This window comes from Biomphalaria glabrata, chromosome 6 (genome assembly GCF_947242115.1).
Source record: "Biomphalaria glabrata chromosome 6, xgBioGlab47.1, whole genome shotgun sequence".
Lineage (NCBI taxonomy): Eukaryota > Metazoa > Mollusca > Gastropoda > Planorbidae > Biomphalaria > Biomphalaria glabrata.
In genome coordinates, this window is record NC_074716.1 from 51851021 (window position 1) to 51871739 (window position 20719).

The following is a 20719-nucleotide window of genomic DNA, read 5'->3' on the forward strand; positions in this document are numbered from 1 at the left end:
GCAGTATTTTCCCGTGGCTACGCAGCCCCAGCTGTGACCTACATATTTTGCCACATCCATGGCAAGCATAACCATTGTGTGAGTAGACCTACTATATAGGCTACTGTATAGATCTATATTATCTAGTTAAGTATTAGTCTAAGATATTTATAAATCTAGTCAGACTAGATTGAAGCCAGTGCATTTTCCCCCTGAAGCTGGAAAGAAATGGTAATGAAATTTTCTTTAAAATAATTATGGCAGATATGGGGGCTCTCAAAGTCAAGAGTTAATTAACCTAATTTACCTGGCTCGAAAGAGCTCTTTAATTAAAAAACAAGACGGTACAAAGACAGTTTGTGTGGAAACACAAACTCAAAACCGGCCCCCCCCCCCCGAAGTGGTCCACCCAGGCAGGTAAAAAGGCAGGTTTCAATATTTTCAGAAAGAACACCAGAATGAAATTCTATCAAAGACAAATGACAGAGAAGAATGGAGAAAGAAGGTTGACAGATCTTGTGTCAAGCGTCCAGCAGACCAAAGGATAGGTGAAAGTGAAGTTAGATGTGAACCTGACCTACCTGCCTGATGTCTTATAATGAATATCTAATTGATCCAAATGTTTTGTAAAGGATCAATCTCTAATTCCTCAAGAAAAAAAAATTTCCGTAAAAAAAAATAAAATCAAATTCCTTTAGTTATGTGTTCCATAGCTGCAGTTCACGCCATAATATGAAAAAAAAACAAAAACTACTTATTTATTGTTGTTTTAAATTATGTCCAACTTATATGCATACTAAATAGATTTTTTCTTTAAAAAAAAGTAATCATTTTTGTGTGTGTAAATGTAGTGACAGAACTTATTTAACTTATATACATTTGTAAAAAAAAAAAATACTTTTTGACAAAAAATCTAAAGCCGTTTGTATAAATGTGCTAAATATATGGTAAATAGCCATCTCCCCTACTAAAGAGCCTCCCGTGTTTGTTACCACTAATAGTGAAGAGTTGTAAAAGTGGTGTATTTTTATTTAAAAAAGACCTGTTTTGTGATTTAAAAAATTAGATTTTTCGCTTTCAGAAAAGAAAAAAGTAGCCGTTGCATCAGAACTTTCAATGGTCTAAAATATTATGATGTCGGATTATCTCTATCCTTTCTAGTTTACGAGATCTAAACGGGACAGACGGACGGACAGACAGACTTTCCACACAAAACTAATATCACCTTTTCCCCTTTCGGGGGCCGCTAAAAATGAGACAATGTAAGAAGGGAGGTGAAAACAAATACAATTTGTATATTCTTTTTTATAGTAGCCTCCCCTCAACATTTGTAGACATGACAACAAAGCTACCAAAATGGCGACGACCACAATATTCGCTTATATAAAACTAGACTAGTAATACTATGAATATGAATTAAAAATATAATCATTTAAATGGAATAAGCGTTCATAAAGCTCCTACACTAGAGCACTAGACTAGCTTTGAGACTTTTATTTATCAATTTTGTCTTTTACACTTGTTTTTGTGTGTGTGTGTGTGTAATACACAAAGCGGAAATTACCCAACTTCCTTCTCGCCTTCTGTCAGTTCTGATTTTTTAATTCAATTTGAAGGTAAAGTTAAGTTAGATTTAATCTAGATTATTATAGCTTTACCTAGCTACTTTTAATTTTGAATAATAATTAGTCTATATCTAGTCCTATAGCAGCATAGATCTAATTGAAAATTCACATTTAACTTTTTAAAAAGGAAACAGATCAAGATCAACCTGTAGCTGTCAAACTATCATTTATCACTGAAGTGATAACACTAGATCTATATATTTCTAATCAGAACAAAAGGAAAATGATAAAAAAAGAACTACATCGACAGCCTACACTACCACATGTATTAACTGAATATGGCTTTCAGGACTTGGAAGCAGAGAGGTTACAAAAGGTATTAATTATAATCTAATAATTATTTTGATAGATATAGAAGTAATTTTAATAATTTAGATCTATAATACAGTAGATTATATATTATGGCTGCTTGTGTGTATGGTATGCACATGGGACTGTCTTTGCTATGGTGTCTGGTTCAAATCCTGCCTGCCACCATCCCTTCTTCTTGAGGTTTGGGTTAGAATTTACAAGTGCAAGTAAAATAAGTACAAGCCAGTGCTCCTTCTTCCCCAGTGCATTAAAAAATGGAATGGGTTGCCTGAATCAGCCAGGAAAACCAATGACTTAGCAGAGTTTAAGCCACTCATTAACTAGATTGACAAATGAAATGTGTAGGGCATAATTATCTTCTTGTTTGAAGCAACATCTGTAATCTATAAGATTAGCATATGGCTCTGAAATGGACTCATAACGATGTATTTCAACAATTCAAAGAAACACCAGGGGTGTATAAAGAACAGCATATATATTTAATAAAACAATTGGCATAACTATAACTGAAGATAATACCATCTAAAGTTAAACTAATAAATATACAACAACTATGAAAACTGCCTTATACTGTACTTCTACTATTAATCACAAAACTGAGGCCTCTGACAACAATAACAATATCTCAAGGGCTGTCACTCCACTTTAACTAATCTACCAATGAAATAATAATAAATAAACATAGAATTCCTTAAACCTTACACCCAAGATTATATCGAGTGCTGTTCACAATACTATATACGAACACAATCACCACAGTATGTGAGAGGAAATAGATAATATTTATTTGATTTGGTTGTTTACATTACCATCAAAATTGCATATCAGATCTTAACAGTATGCAGCGACTATTTAAGAATGTCAATTAATATAATTTACATGTAGGCTAAAGAAAAAGAAAAGGAGAGAAGAAAAGCAGTTAAAAAGCATGACGAATCCAATTTTGATGATTATGAACGAGAGAGAACTTTGGAAAAGGAAAAAGAAAGGGATGAGGTGAGAACTTTACATAGAAATAAATTCATAGTTCAATCTAGTTTTTTTTTAAAGCTGTTGTTTTGTCTTTCAACAATGAATTTTCTTGTCAAAGGTTTATATTGGAAACGTACCTGAATTTAATTTATGAAATTCAACATGTTTAATTATATGTAAGTCTTTTAATTGATACCATATGAAGAACACCTTGTTTTGTTTGATTGTGGGCAAAAATGATTTGAAAAACTTTCAGACACAAAATAGTTTGAGAAAAAAACTTGGATCTTGTTTGAAGATTTGAATAAATTCTTTTAATGTTTAAAAATAAAAAAACCCTCAGAACTATTATTCACCTATTTTTTTTGTTTCAACAAAAGAAATGCATCTGATAAAATAAGATACCTGCTGCAACCTTGTCAGCCTTTTTGTAAAGAATAATACATCATCTTAGCTTCTAAACCAAGGCTCTTAAGTTCCATTGCAGGTTGATACTGTGATTCTGTACTTTTGTCATTTCACTGGTTACATGACATCCTGCACAAGATTTGACTATGACTCTCATTTCTCAATGAATCTCCAAAGCTTGTCAAACCAACATTTTAATGACTATCCCTTCTTCCCTCCCCTTTCCCAACTGGTCCAGACAAGTGATAGGATCATAGTGTATTGCGAACAGCATGAAATTGCGCTAAACAAAAACAATTGGTAAAAATATTTTTAATTGCACAGTTTTATTATTGTTAGTCTCGATCAGTGATACCCGAAATCCGGCCGTGAGCCAGACCTGGTTCCATCAGGCCCACCAAAACGTCAGTGTATAAAATTAAGTGGTTGAAGAATGTATCTTTACCTATGTTAGGGCTCTAATTTTTTCCTCTAATGGACTGGTACCATATGGCCTTTAACATTTGTGCGTTTTTGAGATGGGACTCCAGAATCTACAAGGAAAAGATCTTTACTTGTTTGCGCAACATTATCAAAAGCCAACAAGTTTGTTCCATAAAGAAAGTGTGGCTGTCAAAATAAAAAAAGAACAACATATAAACAGCATTCTAGATTTGAGCCGCCAATAAAAGATTGTTAAACTATGGGATTGTAAAAATTCGGGTACTATTGTTAAACTAGGGGTACTAGATCCACAGGTTTATACTTTCTAATAGTTTCAGGTAAATTGCAGTTCATTTCTGTATCTTTTTGTTGATGTGGCATGCGAAACTAGTGTTGGAAATGAAAAGGGCCCGCAGGATGAGTATTGGGGCCAGCATAGGCATGATATTGGCACAATAAGGGTTATCCCCAATTGAGCCCTAATGAATATTTCATTTACTAAACCATTGGGTCCAGTATCGGAATGATATTGGCACAGTAAGGGTTATCCCCAATTGAGCCCTAATAAATATTTCAGTTACTAAACCATTATGGGCATCACTGGTCTAGATCTATTACTAATTTAATTGCTCGACTGATCCAAACTAATTAATACAATTCCACTTAACATAAGCATTTTTTTTTAAAATAATTTTTTTATGTTTTTTTCTTGTTTGTTTCAGCAATGCCTTCAATTAGTCAAAGACATCTACAAACTGAGAGACTACTACTATAAAGAATATAATGCACTTCTGGCAGCCAAAGTTGAAAAGCAAAGAGAACAGATAAAAGCCAACGATGCAGCCAGGTCAAAACTAAGAGAAGAGCAAGAAGAAAAAGAAGTAATTATGTCTTTGCTTTGGAGGTGCGGTGGCTGAGTGGTAAAGGGCTTCACAACCAAAGGGTCCCAGGTTCAAATCGTGATGAAGACCCTTTTTAAATTTCAGAATCTTTAGGGCACCTGTGAGTCCACCGAGCTGTATTGGGTACCTGACATTATTTGGGGAAAAGTAAATGCAGTGGTTGTTGTGCTGGCCACATGACACCCTCGTTAACCATGGCTACAGAAACAAATCACCTTTACATCATCTGCCCCCAAAATCGCAAGGTCTTTTTTATGTCTTTGCTTTAACCATTAAAGGGGGCTTGGTGGCTGAGCATTAAATCACTTGGCCTCTGAATGGGGTGGGAATGAGGGGGTGTCTCAGATTTGAATCTCAATGAAAGATGGAATTTTGAATTTCGGGCTTATAGGACACACCTAAAGCCAACTAACTCTGATGAATACCTGACATTAGTTTCTGTTTCTAAGTATGAAATGTAATTTTGTAATGTTTTTTACCTTTACCTATCCCTTAGTCTGTTGGACCGTTGGGGCAACAAGCAAGACTTGTCGACCATCTTTCTCCATTCCTCCCTGTCTTTCGCCTTGTTTAAAACCTCTTTCAATGGTAGGCCCGTTGAGAATTTCAAATAAATTATTATATGTTTTCAGAGTAAGCATTAAAAGTTGAGAGTATACATGCACTGTGAATACCATTTTAGAAGTTAAGTTAGCATCAAGCATCAGTCCATTCATCCTAGTGTTGCTACAGCCCATGGAGGGGCACAGTTCCCTCTAACCTCCTTGCTGTGTCGTCTGGTAACTGGAGTAAGTTTACCCTCTTGCTTTTGGTGTGTTTTGAAAAGGGCTAATCTTTCAGGAGCCTCAGACTCTTCCTGGATGACTCTAGGTTTCCATATTTAAGGAATTTAAAATTTATGAACGCGTCAGTGCTAATGATTTTTGTGGCTTTAAATAGATCTAATTGTTAACCTTTTAAGAATGTCTTTTAAAATTTGTTCTTAGTTGCAAAGAGTTCTGTGTCTATATTGAAAATTTAAGTAATTTGTCGAACTTTGAGAATGACTTTAAATACAAACTTGAGAATAAAAGATGGTTTAATTTTTTGTTTCAGAGACAAGAGACTCACAAAGTAAAGAAAAGATTAAGGCGCCACACACTGGATCAAAAACTGCCAACTTTCTATGTTCCTAAAACAGATTTATATTACGTGAGTCTGGAATGAAAATATGCAAATCTCATTATAACTAACAGGGTCTCATCATCATTCTATTTCTAAAGTTTCAACAATTTTGGTTAAGCTAAATAAATTTTTGCAGTCCATCAACTTTTATTTTGTTGCATATAACATCTGATATTTCATACCAATCACATATAACATCTGATGTTTCATACGAATCACTTATAACATCTGATATTTCATACCAATCACATATAACATCTGATATTTCATACCAATCACATATAACATCTGATGTTTCATACGAATCACATATAACATCTGATATTTCATACCAATCACATATAACATCTGATATTTCATACCAATCACATATAACATCTGATATGTCATACCAATCACATATAACATCTGATATTTCATACCAATCACATATAACATCTGATATTTCATACCAATCACATATAATATCTGATATTTCATACCAATCACATATAACATCTGATATTTCATACCAATCACATATAACATCTGATATGTCATACCAATCACATATAACATCTGATATTTCATACCAATCACATATAACATCTGATATTTCATACCAATCACATATAACATCTGATATTTCATACCAATCACATATAACATCTGATATTTCATACCAATCACATATAATATCTGATATTTCATACCAATCAAAGCAATTCTGAGAAGTTTCATATAAATGCATATTCTTTTGACCAAATAATAATACTAGAGTACTGAACTTAAAAGAGACCATCATTAAAAGAGACCATCCATATTTTATTTAGCATTGCCGTAACTAATATGATATCAATGGGTATATGGATAGCAAAAGATTTACCATCCATTCTTGTATGTAGAGATTTAGTTTATGAAAACCTATAAGTACTATTTGACAGAAAGCAATGACATTTTGTTTTCACCATAATTCAATATTGTATCTCTTGTTTTTTTTTTTTTTTGTTTTTTTTTTCGCTATTACTCTTTAATGCACTCTTTTATTTTGTGTACTCATTTGAATACAGGAGTAGCCTTTAAGTTAATTAGCCATTTTCGAAAAGAAAAAAAAAACTTGAATATGATAACTTATTACGTATTATTAAGATGCAGTGCTTAAAGGAAGGATAAAAAATTCAAGTTATAAAGAAGTTCAAGTCCTTTATGTTCAGAGCTGCTTTGGTTTAGACATCTTTGGTTCCATGAAAGACCTTTGTGATAAACGAAGCGTTTCTCTCTCAGATTCACTGCTACAAATTGGCTTTGGTGGTAAATCTGTTTAACTTGAACGGTTCCATGTTGTATGAGAGAGGTTCCTTGAGGACCAGCTCAGTCACGGCCTTGCCTACAGCTGGTGCAAGTTTAAACCCATGACCAGAGAATCCTACTGCGAGAACTATATTTGGATAAGCTGGATGTTTGTCTATGTAAGGATGCTTGTCTGGTGTATCTGTACAAATGCAGTACTCTCTGATAGACGGCATGCTGGCCAAGTGCTTGAAGGTCAAGGCCACCTTCTTCTTCACCTCTTCTGTCATGACGCCATCATTCTCCAGTTTGTCCCGATCGTCAGGATCAATGACAAAGTCATGATTTAAACAAATTTTGACCATGCCAGGAGGCTCTCTATTTGTGAATCCATACATGTGAACAAATGTAAATTAATCATAAAATAAGGTTTTGTGAAAAGTTTTCATTATTTGAATAAAAATTTGTCTTAAGGAAATGATATGCTATTAATCTAATGTGGTATACACTTTTAGATTGTTGGACTGGAAGAGAAGCTTAGACGTGAAGGAAAACTGAAAACTGTCATGGACTACAATAAGTTTAGAAAAGAAATCAGTGAGCCTGAAACTTTTTATAAGCACTTCAAAGTCCAGAAAAATTTAGGTAACTATTAGAAGAATGCATCTTCATTTTTAAATCAAGAATGTACTTGTGTGAAGTAAGTTAATTGAATTCACAGTTTTTTTTTAAAAAAAGCTGAATGGGAATTCAATCAGGAAAAATAATTGACATTACTTTGCTTATCTTTCTTAAGCTTTTATTTCTTTCACCTAGCTATGACTGTTTAATGGCCCAGAGTTTCAAAAAATCATTTAATTATGTGTCTGGACTGAATTAATATGTATAGCATTAGGGTAAGTTTTAATGGATGCCTGGTCGTGCGGTTTGCACTCTGGACTGTCGTTCAGATTTATCGATGGTCCCGGGTTCAAACCCTGCCCGCTCCCATCCCCCGTCATCCTGCAGGAGGTTTGGACTAGGAAGTAATTATCTTCAACTCTGAAGGAACATTCGAAACATGTAAAACATTTTACAAACAAACAATTGCCTGTTAAAAGGTAGACAACTCAAAGGCCAAGTCAAGTCTTATTAGACAAATATTTGAAGTAAATTTTTTTTTTACTATGGCTACAAGTGGAAGTAAACTAAACATATACTGACTGCTTCATTAGTCAGTAGTGTTAAGGCCTCCGCGCGGTGGTGATTCTTGGAAATATCTAGTGTAGATCTGACTGGAAGTAACGCTGAACTCAACTACTTCAATAACACCGGCGAAAGGCCGAAACAATAAAATATATAGTCGACGCTGATATGTTGTTCTACAAATATGTTTAATACTCAAGAAGGGAATCGTCCGATGTCAGCTATGTCCGTAAATCCGTATATCTATTGTACTCAAGTCTACTACTCTACAAGAAGCGTCTTCTTTTTTAGCGTCACTTAGAGCGTTCTTATTTTTTAAAGATCTGTCATGTCACTTGTCGCTAATTAAAACTTTCCCCTTATTCCCGAAACAAATAACTAATTCCTAATCATGTCATAACAGTAGGATGGCTGCCTGGTCGTGCGGTTTGCGCACTGGACTGTCGTTCAGATTTATCGATGGTCCCGGGATCAAACCCTGCATGCTCCCATCCCCCGTCGTCCTGCGGGAGGTTTGGACTAGGAAGTAATTAACTTTAACTCTGAAGAAACATCCGAAACATGTAAAACATTTTACAGTTAACAAGAAATCAAATCCTGTGGCAATGAACTTTTAAAAATCATTTATCTTACTTAGACTTACATCCCCCTGTGTCGTTGGGTGCATTGGGCAGCCCCTGTCTTCAGCGCTGTCCCCAAACAACTTCTTCTCAGCTGGTGTCCACTGTCTTTAGGTCTTCCATAAAGGTGTGTCGCCATGTGGACAGCCCTGTTTACGTTTTCATTGTTTTAACCTCCTTGTTGTTGCTACCTTTGGAGATTTTTATATTTTCTATGGACAAAACCTCATGTGGCATTTGATCACCACATCACAGAAAAGGTGGGTGCTTGTTCAGCAGAGTATTTCTCTGACGGTGACACAATGTGATTCTTAAATCCGTCTTAACCACTGCTGCTGAGCCACATTGACTTTCTACTTGTACAAAGCCGATTCTGTCAAAGTCTCTCTGTGGCCTCCTTCCATCGTGAAATGGCTATAGACCATCTCATAGAAATGATGAGATGAAACCCTGGATATTAGCCATGTTTGGAAAAATGTTGCACATAGAGTTGTCCCCTCCTCTCCATGCTGCCGATGTGTCCAAGGGAACTACAAGTGCCGATACAGTTTATGGTCAGAATTGTTGTATTGTTAAACTATGTGTTTTAAAATTGTTTAGTTATAGTTATAATAGTCTAATGGCTTAATATTCTTAGAATAGTCGATTTAAATTTTAGTTTGTTATTAAACCTTCTGTAAGGGCCTTAACTGTAAATTTGTTATCATAGTTGTCTGTAAATTTGTTATCATAGCTGTCTGCAAATTTGTTATCATAGCTGTCTGTAAATTTGTTATCAGGACCTTCTGTAAATTTGTTATCAGGGCCCTCTGTAAATTTGTTTTCAGGGCCTTCTGTAAATTTGTTATTTGGGCATTTCTGTAAATTTGTTATTAAACCTTCTGTAAATTTGTTAATAGGGCCTTCTGCAAATTTGTTATCATAGCTGTCTGTAAATTTGTTATCAGGGCCTTCTGTAAATTTGTTATCAGGGCCTTCTGCAAATTTGTTATCAGGGCCTTCTGCAAATTTGTTATCAGGGCCTTCTGTAAATTTGTTATCAGGGCCTTCTGTAAATTTGTTATCAGGGCCTTCTGTAAATTTGTTATTAGGGCCTTCAATAAATTTGTTATTAAACCCTCTGTAAATTTGTAATTAAACCTTATATAAATTTGTTATTAAACCTTCTGTAAATTTGTTAATAGGGCCTTCTGTAAATTTGTTATTAAACCTTCTGTAAATTTGTTAATAGGGCCTTCTATAAATTTGTTATTAAACCTTCTGTTAATTTGTTAATATGGCCTTCTGTAAATTTGTTAATAGGGCCTTCAATAAATTTGTTATTAAACCCTCTGTAAATTTGTAATTAAACCTTATATAAATTTGTTATTAAACCTTCTGTAAATTTGTTAATAGGGCCTTCTGTAAATTTGTTATTAAACCTTCTGTAAATTTGTTAATAGGGCCTTCTATAAATTTGTTATTAAACCTTCTGTTAATTTGTTAATATGGCCTTCTGTAAATTTGTTAATAGGGCCTTTTAGCTAATCACTATCAACTTATACTTTCTATATTTGTTTGTAAATCAGATCAGACAAAGTATACAAGTTCATTAAATGAGCACCAGTCTAGCTACAGCTGCGGAGAGTCCAGCGATAGTCTGTACTCTCTGGAGCCTAAAGTGAAACTTGATGACAGGCCGTTGGGTCGGATCTCTGAGTCTCAGGAGTCAACAAGGTCAGACAACTGGGCTGTCACCCAAATGTACCACTCTCAAAGTAAAGTAAGTTATCCCCCTTAAGTTTTCTAGCCTATTTTGATATCTGAACAATGATGCATCCTTTTAAAAAAAATAATTTGCCAGACTTCATTTTGTTATTTCATCAAATTACTAAAAAAAAAAAAGGCTAATGGAAGTGGGGGTCATATAAAATTTTAAAAACATTTTTATTCATTACACTCAGTTCTTGAGTTTGTATTTATTTATATTTTATAGCATGCAGAGAATTATGTCAGCATACCTACAAATATATAGTGATTTATTAATCTAATTAATAATCAATAATTGTATTTTTTTAATAGTTTTGTTATGTTTCCTATAGTTGTTGTTATTCCAACTCTGTAGGACTAATTTGTTGTGTGTTGTTGTATTTTCCAGCCTGAATAGTTAATTTATACATTTCATAAGTTGACCATTGGTAAAGAAAATGTATTCAGGAGTCTACTTTCTTTTGCCAAAGAAAATTTTATTCTTGCATCAGCTTTCTGGAATTTGCATTTACAAGCCCCTATGTTTGCTTCTTCGTTCTCATTGTTAATATTGGAGGGTTCAAACATCTGAAATAAACCAGACTGTAATTCTCAAATCAGGCAGCTCTCCATTCAGCATGTTTTCAAAAGTCATTTCCTGGAGATGGTATTTTAACTGATACTCTTCACAAAGTATATGGATTTGAAAAAAATTGATCAGTATTCTGTTAGGGGGAATGTTTCACTGGTTCCAATTTTCAACTCCCAGAAGATGTGCTGTTTACTAATTTTAGTTTAGTTCATCAACTGTGCCACATCATTAGTTCATCAACTGTGTCACATCATTAGTCCATCAACTGTGCCACATCATTAGTTCATCAACTGTGCCACATCATTAGTTCATCAATTGTGCCACATCATTAGTTCGCCTCTGTGCTTATAAATGAATTTTGATATCATATATTTGTTTAGTTTGAAGAGATAATTGTTGTACCTTGTAAAATCTATTTAGTAAGTATGTTATTCTGGTTTCTTATGTGTATGTAGTTTTCTATGCTCTAACTCTAAACCTTGTAAAGCTTGAGTCGTACAAGACCACAACAAAGATTAGAATACACTGTGCAACATTTATTTCAGCAGACAATATTTATTACTTACAATAGATAAGTTGATGTTGATCTTTCCAGCCATAAGTTGCTAGTAACAAATTTGCACATAATCACTATGTGCATATATCATAAACAATATCCACTGTAGAAATGTATTTTAAGATCAGTGATCACAATGAATCATAAAATACAGCCTCTCTCTACTGAGCTTCAGAAACAACTGCCCCAAAATTTTTCACTTCTTCTCTTAACCTTGGTTAGGCCAATAATAGAATATGCATCCTCCGTTTGGGACCCCTCAACTCAAGAAAACATTAAGAAACTGGAACAGACACAAAATAGAGCAGTGAGATTCATAACAAACGAATATTCACATTTGACTAGAGTAACACCTTTAGTAAAATCACTAAATTTAGAAAGCCTTCAGGACAGAAGGCTCAAAAGTAAAGTAGCAATCATACATAAAACACTGAACCATAATCTTCAAATACAAAAACAAAATTTAATAAAATACTCTGAAAGACACAAAGATAAAGGCACATTCCTCGTCCCATATGCTAGGACAAATTTGTACAAATACTCCTTCTTCCCTAGTGCTATTAGAGCATGGAATGGGTTGCCTGAGCTAGCCAGGAAAACCAGTGACTTGGCAGAATTTAAGTCATTGGTTAATATGCATGACTAAATGCATGACGCGTAGGACGTAATCATCTTCTTTTTTGAAGTAACGTCTGTATTATATAAGATAAGAAGATAAGATAAGATAAGAAGATAAGATAAGAAGTTCAGAGGTTTTTCTCATTCTCTTGACATGCAATGCTAAGCTTAGAGTCTCGGACGCTAAAATATAAAAGATGACCAGGTGGTCAAAGACTATTTAAGGTGAATGATAGACAGTGGACACTAGCCCTTTTGACCTGATACCTCTGGTTTATTACAAGATTGAAACTTTGCGCTCATAAATACATGAATTCTACCGGTACTTCAATATTCACATTTTTTTCAAAATACCATTAAAACAAAATTTAAAAACTTGTGTCTCTAGCAGACAAAAAGTGGCTCTGGAGTTTCATCGAAAGCAGATGACATTGAAAAGAAGTTTCCCAAGGTATCAGTAATGTCATTTTAGACATTTTTTGCTAGCTGTTCATTTACAATTTATTTTTAATCAAACATAAGTTTCTTAATTAATTAATAATGGCTTGAAATTATTTGTTTAATACCTTGTTACAAACATTTGTTTAAAAGTTAATATATGTTTAATATTTTTATTTGATGCAATATTTTTTGGCCATTTAAAAATACCTATGTGTGTTATGTTTTGTTCCATATTTATTGGTCAATATCTTGTGTTTTAAATTTTGTGTTTTTTCATTAACATAAAGTTGGACATGCCAAAACTGCATTGTTTTACAATGGACTTGAACAGGAAACTCCCTGATCCAGAAGAGGTAAACTTTAGATTGCATAAGATTGCATAACATAAGATATTAAAATCAAATCTTTGCATTATCTCAATTCACTAGCAATTAAAGATTAAATGTTGAGACCAAAACTTATACAAAGTAAAATGATTATGTTTCAACAAGTCAAGCTGTATTGTTTTCTACTGTTAGGTTCGTGTTGATGAAGATTTGAAGGCAAAAGAACTTCATCGCAAGAGGATGGCCAGGACTGTGACTAAAATGTATCAACTTGCAATGAGTAATGCAGCTGTATCAGCCAGGTAATCAAAGTAATCTTTGTTGTTTTGTTATGCTTGAAAGTTTGAAACATTTCTTCAGAAATGTATCAGGGGGAGGTATGGCGAGAGTGAATGTTAGTTTGATATTTTGGTATGATAGTTATTTCCCCTTGTATATGTATTCCCAGGTTGTGAATGTGAACAGTCTTGCACGTGTTGTGAACTGAATGGTTAAGTCTTCATTGAATGAAAGAGAGAGTGTGTTAAGTTAGTGAGGTTGTGTGTTTGCTTCCTGGACTGGTGTTTGTGTATTATGTACTAAGAGTTAATATAATTGTGTGTTTTATTAAGTATTAAAGTATAATCATTATTCATTGAAAGCTGGAGTTAGAGTTGAAGTGTATTAAGTATTAAGTGTTCTTATATGTGTAACAAGTATTTGTGTACAAGCATTAAATAATTGTAATTGAGTAATCAAGCAACCTCCTAGCGAGCCACAGGAACTAAGTCGTCAACTTAAGCATAGAAGTGAACCCCTGACAAAATGAAGAGTATTTATTATGTCATAACCTAAGCTTCCAGAAGGACCACAGAGGATGGACGAGGGCACGTAGAGTCTGAAGAGCGTATTGTACCACTTTACCAGGCAGCCATCTCCTGCCATCCTTCTGGTGGTTTTAGGTTTTAGGTTTCATGTGTCCTTTACTTTTGTATTTAGTTTTACAAAAAAATTTTTAACATTTTTTTCTCTAGAATCATGGACCAACATGAAGACCTGAAAATGTTTTTGGAAGGTCCAAGTTTGAGTGATGTGGTGAGTTTCATTGACACACAGAGATCTTTGTTCTGTACTTTATAGTTGTATTTTAAAGAGCACTATATTGTAGTTTAAGCTAAATTAGCAGTGATACATTTACAGTGTTTAAAGATGTTTGTGAAATATAATTTAATTTTAGAAATGCAAGATAAATGTTTTAGTATCCACAACTTACAACAAACATTGGGATTCTTTTCTGTTTTTCTTGTACGCTGAGCCCTGGGACAAGTTTATTCGAAAAAGTAGGGTTTAAAAAAACATAGCTGTAAAAATATGTTGTTTTTTTTGTTTTGTTTTAAAAGAAAGTCTTTATTTTTAATTTAAACTCTGCTCTTGACTTTAAGAGATCTTTTTATATGAAAGTTTAAAAATGTAGGGAGAAGCGGGAATTTATTATTAAATTCTTTGGCGTTAAGAGTTTCTGATATTAATGAATCTTGCATCAGCAGTCAACCTTGACTTCTCCATTCTGTTGTTTTATAGGAGTCACCCATAAATAATGCATTGTAAGCTAATTGGGTTTTTCTGTCGTGTTTGCACAAAGCATCTTTCTGTTACTAGTTTGCTCAATTTCATTGTTGATCGTCAGTTTAAACATTCTCTTTTTTATTTCAATCATTTCTGATAATCTTTCCCCAATTGTTTGTTGTCTTTTGTTAATTTTATTATCGCTGGTAGGTTAAAATATTAATAAACTTATCATGAAGTCTCTTTATATTTGTTGGACTGGTAATGGAGATACAGAATCTGGCCACGCTACTTAAAAATAATCTGCTAAACCTGTCAAATATTATCACACATTACATGGCTTGACCTTGACATTAGATTGCAGACAGACATTGGCTGGTGGCCTATGGTATGAATGATTTGAAAGAAGAAACACCAGAGTCCAGTTGTCCATCACCATCTCCCACACAGAGCAGGCTGCAGCCTATACAAGAAGCAGAAAGCTTAAGAGACACATCAGTTCAAGAGGTGGAAGAATGTCAAGAAATGTAAGACCAAATCTTAACTATACTGTACTTGTGTTGTTGGATGCCAGCTTGTAATTATATCAATTTTTTAAAATTCTTAATTTAAATAAACATGTAGAAGGAAAACATTTTGCAGTGGATAGACCTATTGCAAAACAAAAAAATAATATATATATATATATAAAACACTGCTATCCTTTTTTTGTTCCCCTTTTAATCTGTATTCAGCCCACCTACTAGTTGTTTTTTTTTTTCTATTTACAGTTATAAATCTTTTATATTTTATGGTAAATTTTAAAATAAAAAAAAGTTAATGTAAGATTGTCTCCACTAAATTCCAGGTCAACTGTTCCTGATGAGAAAAAATCGTTGGTCCCTTTGACTATGGAAGAAATTCGAACTAATTGTACCATTAAGGTTAGTTTTGCTACTAATATCATTATAACTCTTTGTAAATGTTTAGTGTCCTGACTTGACAACCGAAAAAGGAATTTCCAATAACTAAATACATCAGTCTACAAAAGGTGAAAGCTTTCTTGTAACTTTAGACTTGTGAAGTTGCTAAGTATCAATACAAAGGAGGAAGTTACAAGATGTTCAGAGTATGGTTATCATAGAAACCACAGATATAGACTTAGATTTTCCTCTGCTGTTTGGTGCATTGGGGTTCATTTGTCGGGTAACATGTTCCGCTAACTTTATCATTGTCTTCTTATCTTATAAATTAAAGACGTCAATTTAATCAAAAACACTTTCAGTTCTTTCAATAAATACTCTTTTGGTCTACATTTTTTACATTGAAGAAAACTACAGTCTCACCTGACGACATGTTAGTTTTGTTTTTTAACTTTCGGACATTCCTTCAGAATCAAAACTCCTGTTGGATGACGGGGTATGGCAATAGGCAGATTTCCAACACAGGACATCAAGATGACTGTCTAGAGTACATACTTAGAATTAGATCCTCCTGCACTGTATGGTGCATTGGTCAGCAGGCTCTCTCCAGAGATTGCTTACAAATGACATTCCTAGACTTTCCCAGCTGGGGCCCACGGATTTGAGATCTTCTAAGAAGGTGCAACACTGTGTTTGGTGGGGACAGCTCTGTTTTTATTTCCTCTTTTTTAGCTTCATGTTATGGCTGTCGTTGTCATTGGCTATCTTTGGGGAACATGTTTCATCTTCTCTAGTAGTGACATAGTGTTTTGTTTGTAAAATGTTTTACATGTTTCGGATGTTCCTTCAGAGTTGAAGATAGTGTACTTCCTAGTCCAAACCTCCCGCAGGACAACGGGGGATGGGAGCGGGCAGGATTTGAACCCTCGGCCATCGATAAATCTGAACGACAGTCCAGCGCGCAAACCGCACGACCAGGCAGCCATGTTGGTATTCTGTTTCTAAGTTCCTTCTCAGTCATCACTGCTGAGTCATGTTTAGCCTCTTTTCAACCTTTATTATTGATTTTCATGTCTCGCGCAAGCGTAGGTTGTTATCCAGAGACAATTTTTTTGTGTACAGTGACTTCATTATGTTTTTGAATTTCTTAAAAGAATTAGAAGCCTCACTTTTAATACTTGCTTACTTGTTAATCCTGTATATCTGCCAGCAAAGCATTTGATCTCAACCACAAACATTGGTTCTGAGCAGCTTTCTTCATATGCTCCCATGTCATTCCAGCACCCTCAGCTTCACTGATGACCGACCTCTTCCAGGTTTGCGTGGGCCTGGCCACTTTCCTCTTTCTTCTGTAGATTTAATCAAGTGCCAGTCTTGCAGCATCGATAGTTGGTTATCGTTATTTCAAAGTTTTGAAATGTTCAGGGATTAATTTAAAAACAACCTCTTAATTTCGTAGTGTGAAAAAAGTTTAATTGTTTTTTTATGTATGTTTCAGGAAACCAAGGCATTGAGTACATTGTGGCACAACTACGTTCAAACTGGGAAATAGGAATATTATATTTGTTTATGGAATTAAATATATTATTTGTTTTAAATTACTGTATTTAACTCTTTCACGCCTAATCGACGATACCATCGTTGATTTGACCTGATTAAATTAAATTAATTTTTTGACTTGATTTTGTGTTATATAAAAAGAGCATGCATTTCCCTTTAATTCGACAAAGCTTTTAAAGCTTTATCATAGCAAAGTAGTGAAATACTAATGAGCAAAATGAAGAATTCCTTCAAAACGTGGGAAAATAATTACGGACAGAAAGAGTTAAGCACACATTACTGAAGCTCTTGTTTAGAACTGAGAGTTTAAAGATCAATTTAATCCTTTAAATTCATGTTAGCACAAATTACAGAAATTATTATTTCTTTTTAAATTGTCAAAATAATTAGTACACAGAATAAAGTAAAAGAAATGGTAAACCAAACATTGTAACATTGTAAACTTTTCAAACAAGATTTTTGTTTACTGCCACTCTTGATAATAACGAGCTATTAGTAACTAATATGGTCATGCGGTTTGCACGCTGGACTGTCGTTCAGATTTATCAATGGTCCCGGGTTCAAACCCTGCCTGCTGCCATCCCCCGTCGTCCTGCGGGAGGTTTGGACTAGGAAGTAATTATCTTCAACTCTGAAGGAACATCCAAAACATGTAAAACATTTTACAAACATTTTACAAACATTTGACAACTATAGGGAAAAGATAAGAAAAATAAAATTCCCCTTGGAGACCTTGCAATCTATAGGGCAGATGAGGTTAAGGTCAACTGTTTTTTTGGCCAACGGTTAAAGAGCAAGGTGTCATGTGGCCAGCACAATGCCCAACCACCTTTATTTTCCCCAACTAAAGTCAGGTACCCATTAGAGTTGGCTGGACTCGAGGGTAAGGTATTGTTAAAAACAAAGCAGCTCAATTACAACACTTATTTTGTGTTATATATAGAACTTGCACATAAATATCTTGCAAACCTCTATAATTTTAGTAACATGGGGAAGCAACTCCCATTCTCATCCACCACCCAAAATAATAATTTTAAATATTTTTTCATTCATTGAGATATTTGTAATCAAATTTCTTGCGTTCTAATTGGAATGAAAGCAAACCTGGCTTCTAAATTATAGAATTTATTATTATAATTGTGTTATTTGTCTTGATTATTTTTTTAGTTTAGAAGGTTGAAATTTAATCTGAGAATATTTTCATATTTCTGATCCACTTCCAGACATTAACCCAAAGATTCTGTGTGAGTGTGAATCATTCCAAATGTTAACTCAGTTTAATTAGTGGGAAGAAACCCAAATCTAGGTTGAAAGTAACTAGTGATTTTTTTTTTCTTCATGCCATTTTTTTTTTACTGCTGAGCTGTAAGCTCTCTTGCAGTCTTTGCCAAGGGAAACAAGTGCTATCTTCTTCAGCACTGCCATACAGAGTATTGGTTATGTTGGGCTGTAGTGTAGATTAAAATGGGGGCATTTAAAGATATGATTCCCAGTTTCCTTAGGGTGGGCACAGTGTCTACGGAGGGGTGGGGGTTTGTGGGATTTATTCTGTTAAGGTGATAATTTAAAGATGTGTGTCTTGTTCTTGGTTAGAAGATTGTAGGTTGCTCTTTGTGGAAAGGGGTGGGGGGGAAACATACTATCAAGTAACTGGTGACTGGATTACCTGGCCTCATTTACTATTACTGATAAGATAAGATAATTTTTTGATCCAATCAAATGGAAATTCAGTTTGACTACAATTGATAACCTCAGCGTAACTTCTGTAACAATAACAGTATAGATGAAAAAATCGAATAACATTCACACTCGAAACACATACACATTCACAACCAGCGCTTTATGAATTAGACTTCTATGTACTTATCGATGATGGCAGATGATCTTGTAACACTCTGACCGAAAGTGGGATGAAGGAGTTTTAAAAATCTATCTATTTTAGTCCTAATGGAAAGGAGACGACCACTTCGTTCAGATCTTATGTAACAGTGGTTTAATGGGTGCAGGTTGTCTTTAAGAATCGTGAGTGTTTTGGAAAGGCATCTTTCATGAAAAAGCTCTTCAAGAGTTGGTAGCTGTGTTCGAGTGATATGCGATGTTTTTTTATTAGTCTATTTAGTCTAAGTCTTTGTGCCAGTGAAGTATCAGCATACCAGCAGGTGATGGAAAAGTTAATTAGACTGCTGATGGTTGCTGTAAAAAAAGTTTAATAATTTTTTTTTGTCGATGTTAAATTTTCTTAGCTTTCTGAGATAGAATAGTCGCTGGTAAATTTTTGTGTAGAGGTTTTGACAGTGTTCACTCCATTTCAGTTTGTTGTTGATGGTTGTTCCTAGATATCTATATTCTTGCACTTGTTCTATGGTTGGATTGTTTATCTGAATTTATCTGGATTAATAATGAACACACGTTATAACGTGATTGTTCAGCAGACGATCCACAGTTCTGGTTCTTAACTCATTTGTTTGTAAAGGAAATCTGGAAAAAAAGGCCTTTTTTTTTTTTACCATCAAGTGAATTTTTAGATGGTATTAAAATCAGACTGATGCGATCCTTAGTTATTGCCACATTCTTATAAGCTTGTGAATCTTGGACTCTGCAGATTTATCTAGATAGGAAGATTCTAGCAATGCAACGGATATGCCCTAGAAGGAACCTAGGTATCACCTACAAAGACTGCATTACAAACGAAGAGATTAGAGACAGGATCACGACGGCTATTGGGCCCCACGACGACCTTCTAACCGCTGTCAACAACGCAAAGTAAAACTTTATGGTTATATCACAAGGTCCTCAGGGCTCGAAAAAAAAACAACAACTTCCTTCACGGAACATACCAGGAAAAAAAGAAGCGGCAGGCAAAGAAAGCGATGGGAAGATATCATAAAGGAATGAAAGAGATTCTTACTAAGGCAAAAGATAGAGAGGAATGGAGAAAGACGGTCGACGGATCAAGTGTGGTGCCCCACCGGTTGATCAAACGTAAAGATAAGAGAGAGTATGATACGGATAAAATAAAATAATTATTCCAGATTTCCATATAATGTCAGTTTATATCTTAGAAAAGATGTGGGCTCTGTAATTTATAAACAGGGCCGGTCTTATAAATTGCGGGGCCTAATTTAATGGAGGATTGCGATGTCCCTCTTCTATTTTTTTTCACACACAACTATTAACCCCCCTACTATTAATTAGATCATTTATATATCAACATTTATTATACACCATGCATAGGAAGCAACTCAAACGCAATAGGTGCTGGCGCCTTAATCAAAGTTACGTCATACGTCAATCGAACGATACACTAAATATGTTAAGTCCTACAACTTTAAAGCCTGTGACAAGAGCCGTGACTGACTGTGATATCTAGATGTAAATTGCGAGGCCTAATTTGGAACAATAGGTAAAATCGGCTTATGTCCGGCCCTGTATATATTGATACTATTGTAAAATATATATGTCATAGTCTCCCATAAAACTAAAAAGACAAGGTTACAAAGACAGTTTGTGTTGAAACACAAACTCAAAATCGGCCCCCGAAGTGGTCCAGCCAGGCAGGAAGGAAGGTTTCAATATTTTCAGAAAGAACTTC

At 34.4% G+C, this 20719-nt stretch overlaps 1 protein-coding gene across 2 annotated transcripts; it reads left to right on the top strand.

Annotated features, from left to right (window-relative positions):
* The first annotated feature begins 1322 nt into the window (after positions 1-1322).
* On the top strand, positions 1323-17240 carry LOC106075888 (histone-lysine N-methyltransferase, H3 lysine-79 specific-like). 2 transcript variants are annotated; one of them, XM_056033899.1, is made up of 14 exons: positions 1323-1595; positions 1732-1920; positions 2802-2912; positions 4442-4600; positions 5717-5812; positions 7570-7699; positions 10428-10621; positions 12742-12804; positions 13082-13147; positions 13313-13422; positions 14134-14194; positions 15023-15192; positions 15513-15588; positions 17066-17240. In XM_056033899.1, the coding sequence occupies exons 2-14, from the start codon at positions 1828-1830 to the stop codon at positions 17117-17119; spliced, it is 1383 nt and encodes a 460-aa protein (XP_055889874.1). In that variant the 5' UTR covers positions 1323-1595; positions 1732-1827; the 3' UTR covers positions 17120-17240. The 2 variants fall into 2 exon arrangements, with proteins under 2 accessions (XP_055889874.1, XP_055889875.1); XM_056033900.1 differs by having other exon boundaries at positions 12745-12804.
* Positions 17241-20719: the final 3479 nt, after the last annotated feature.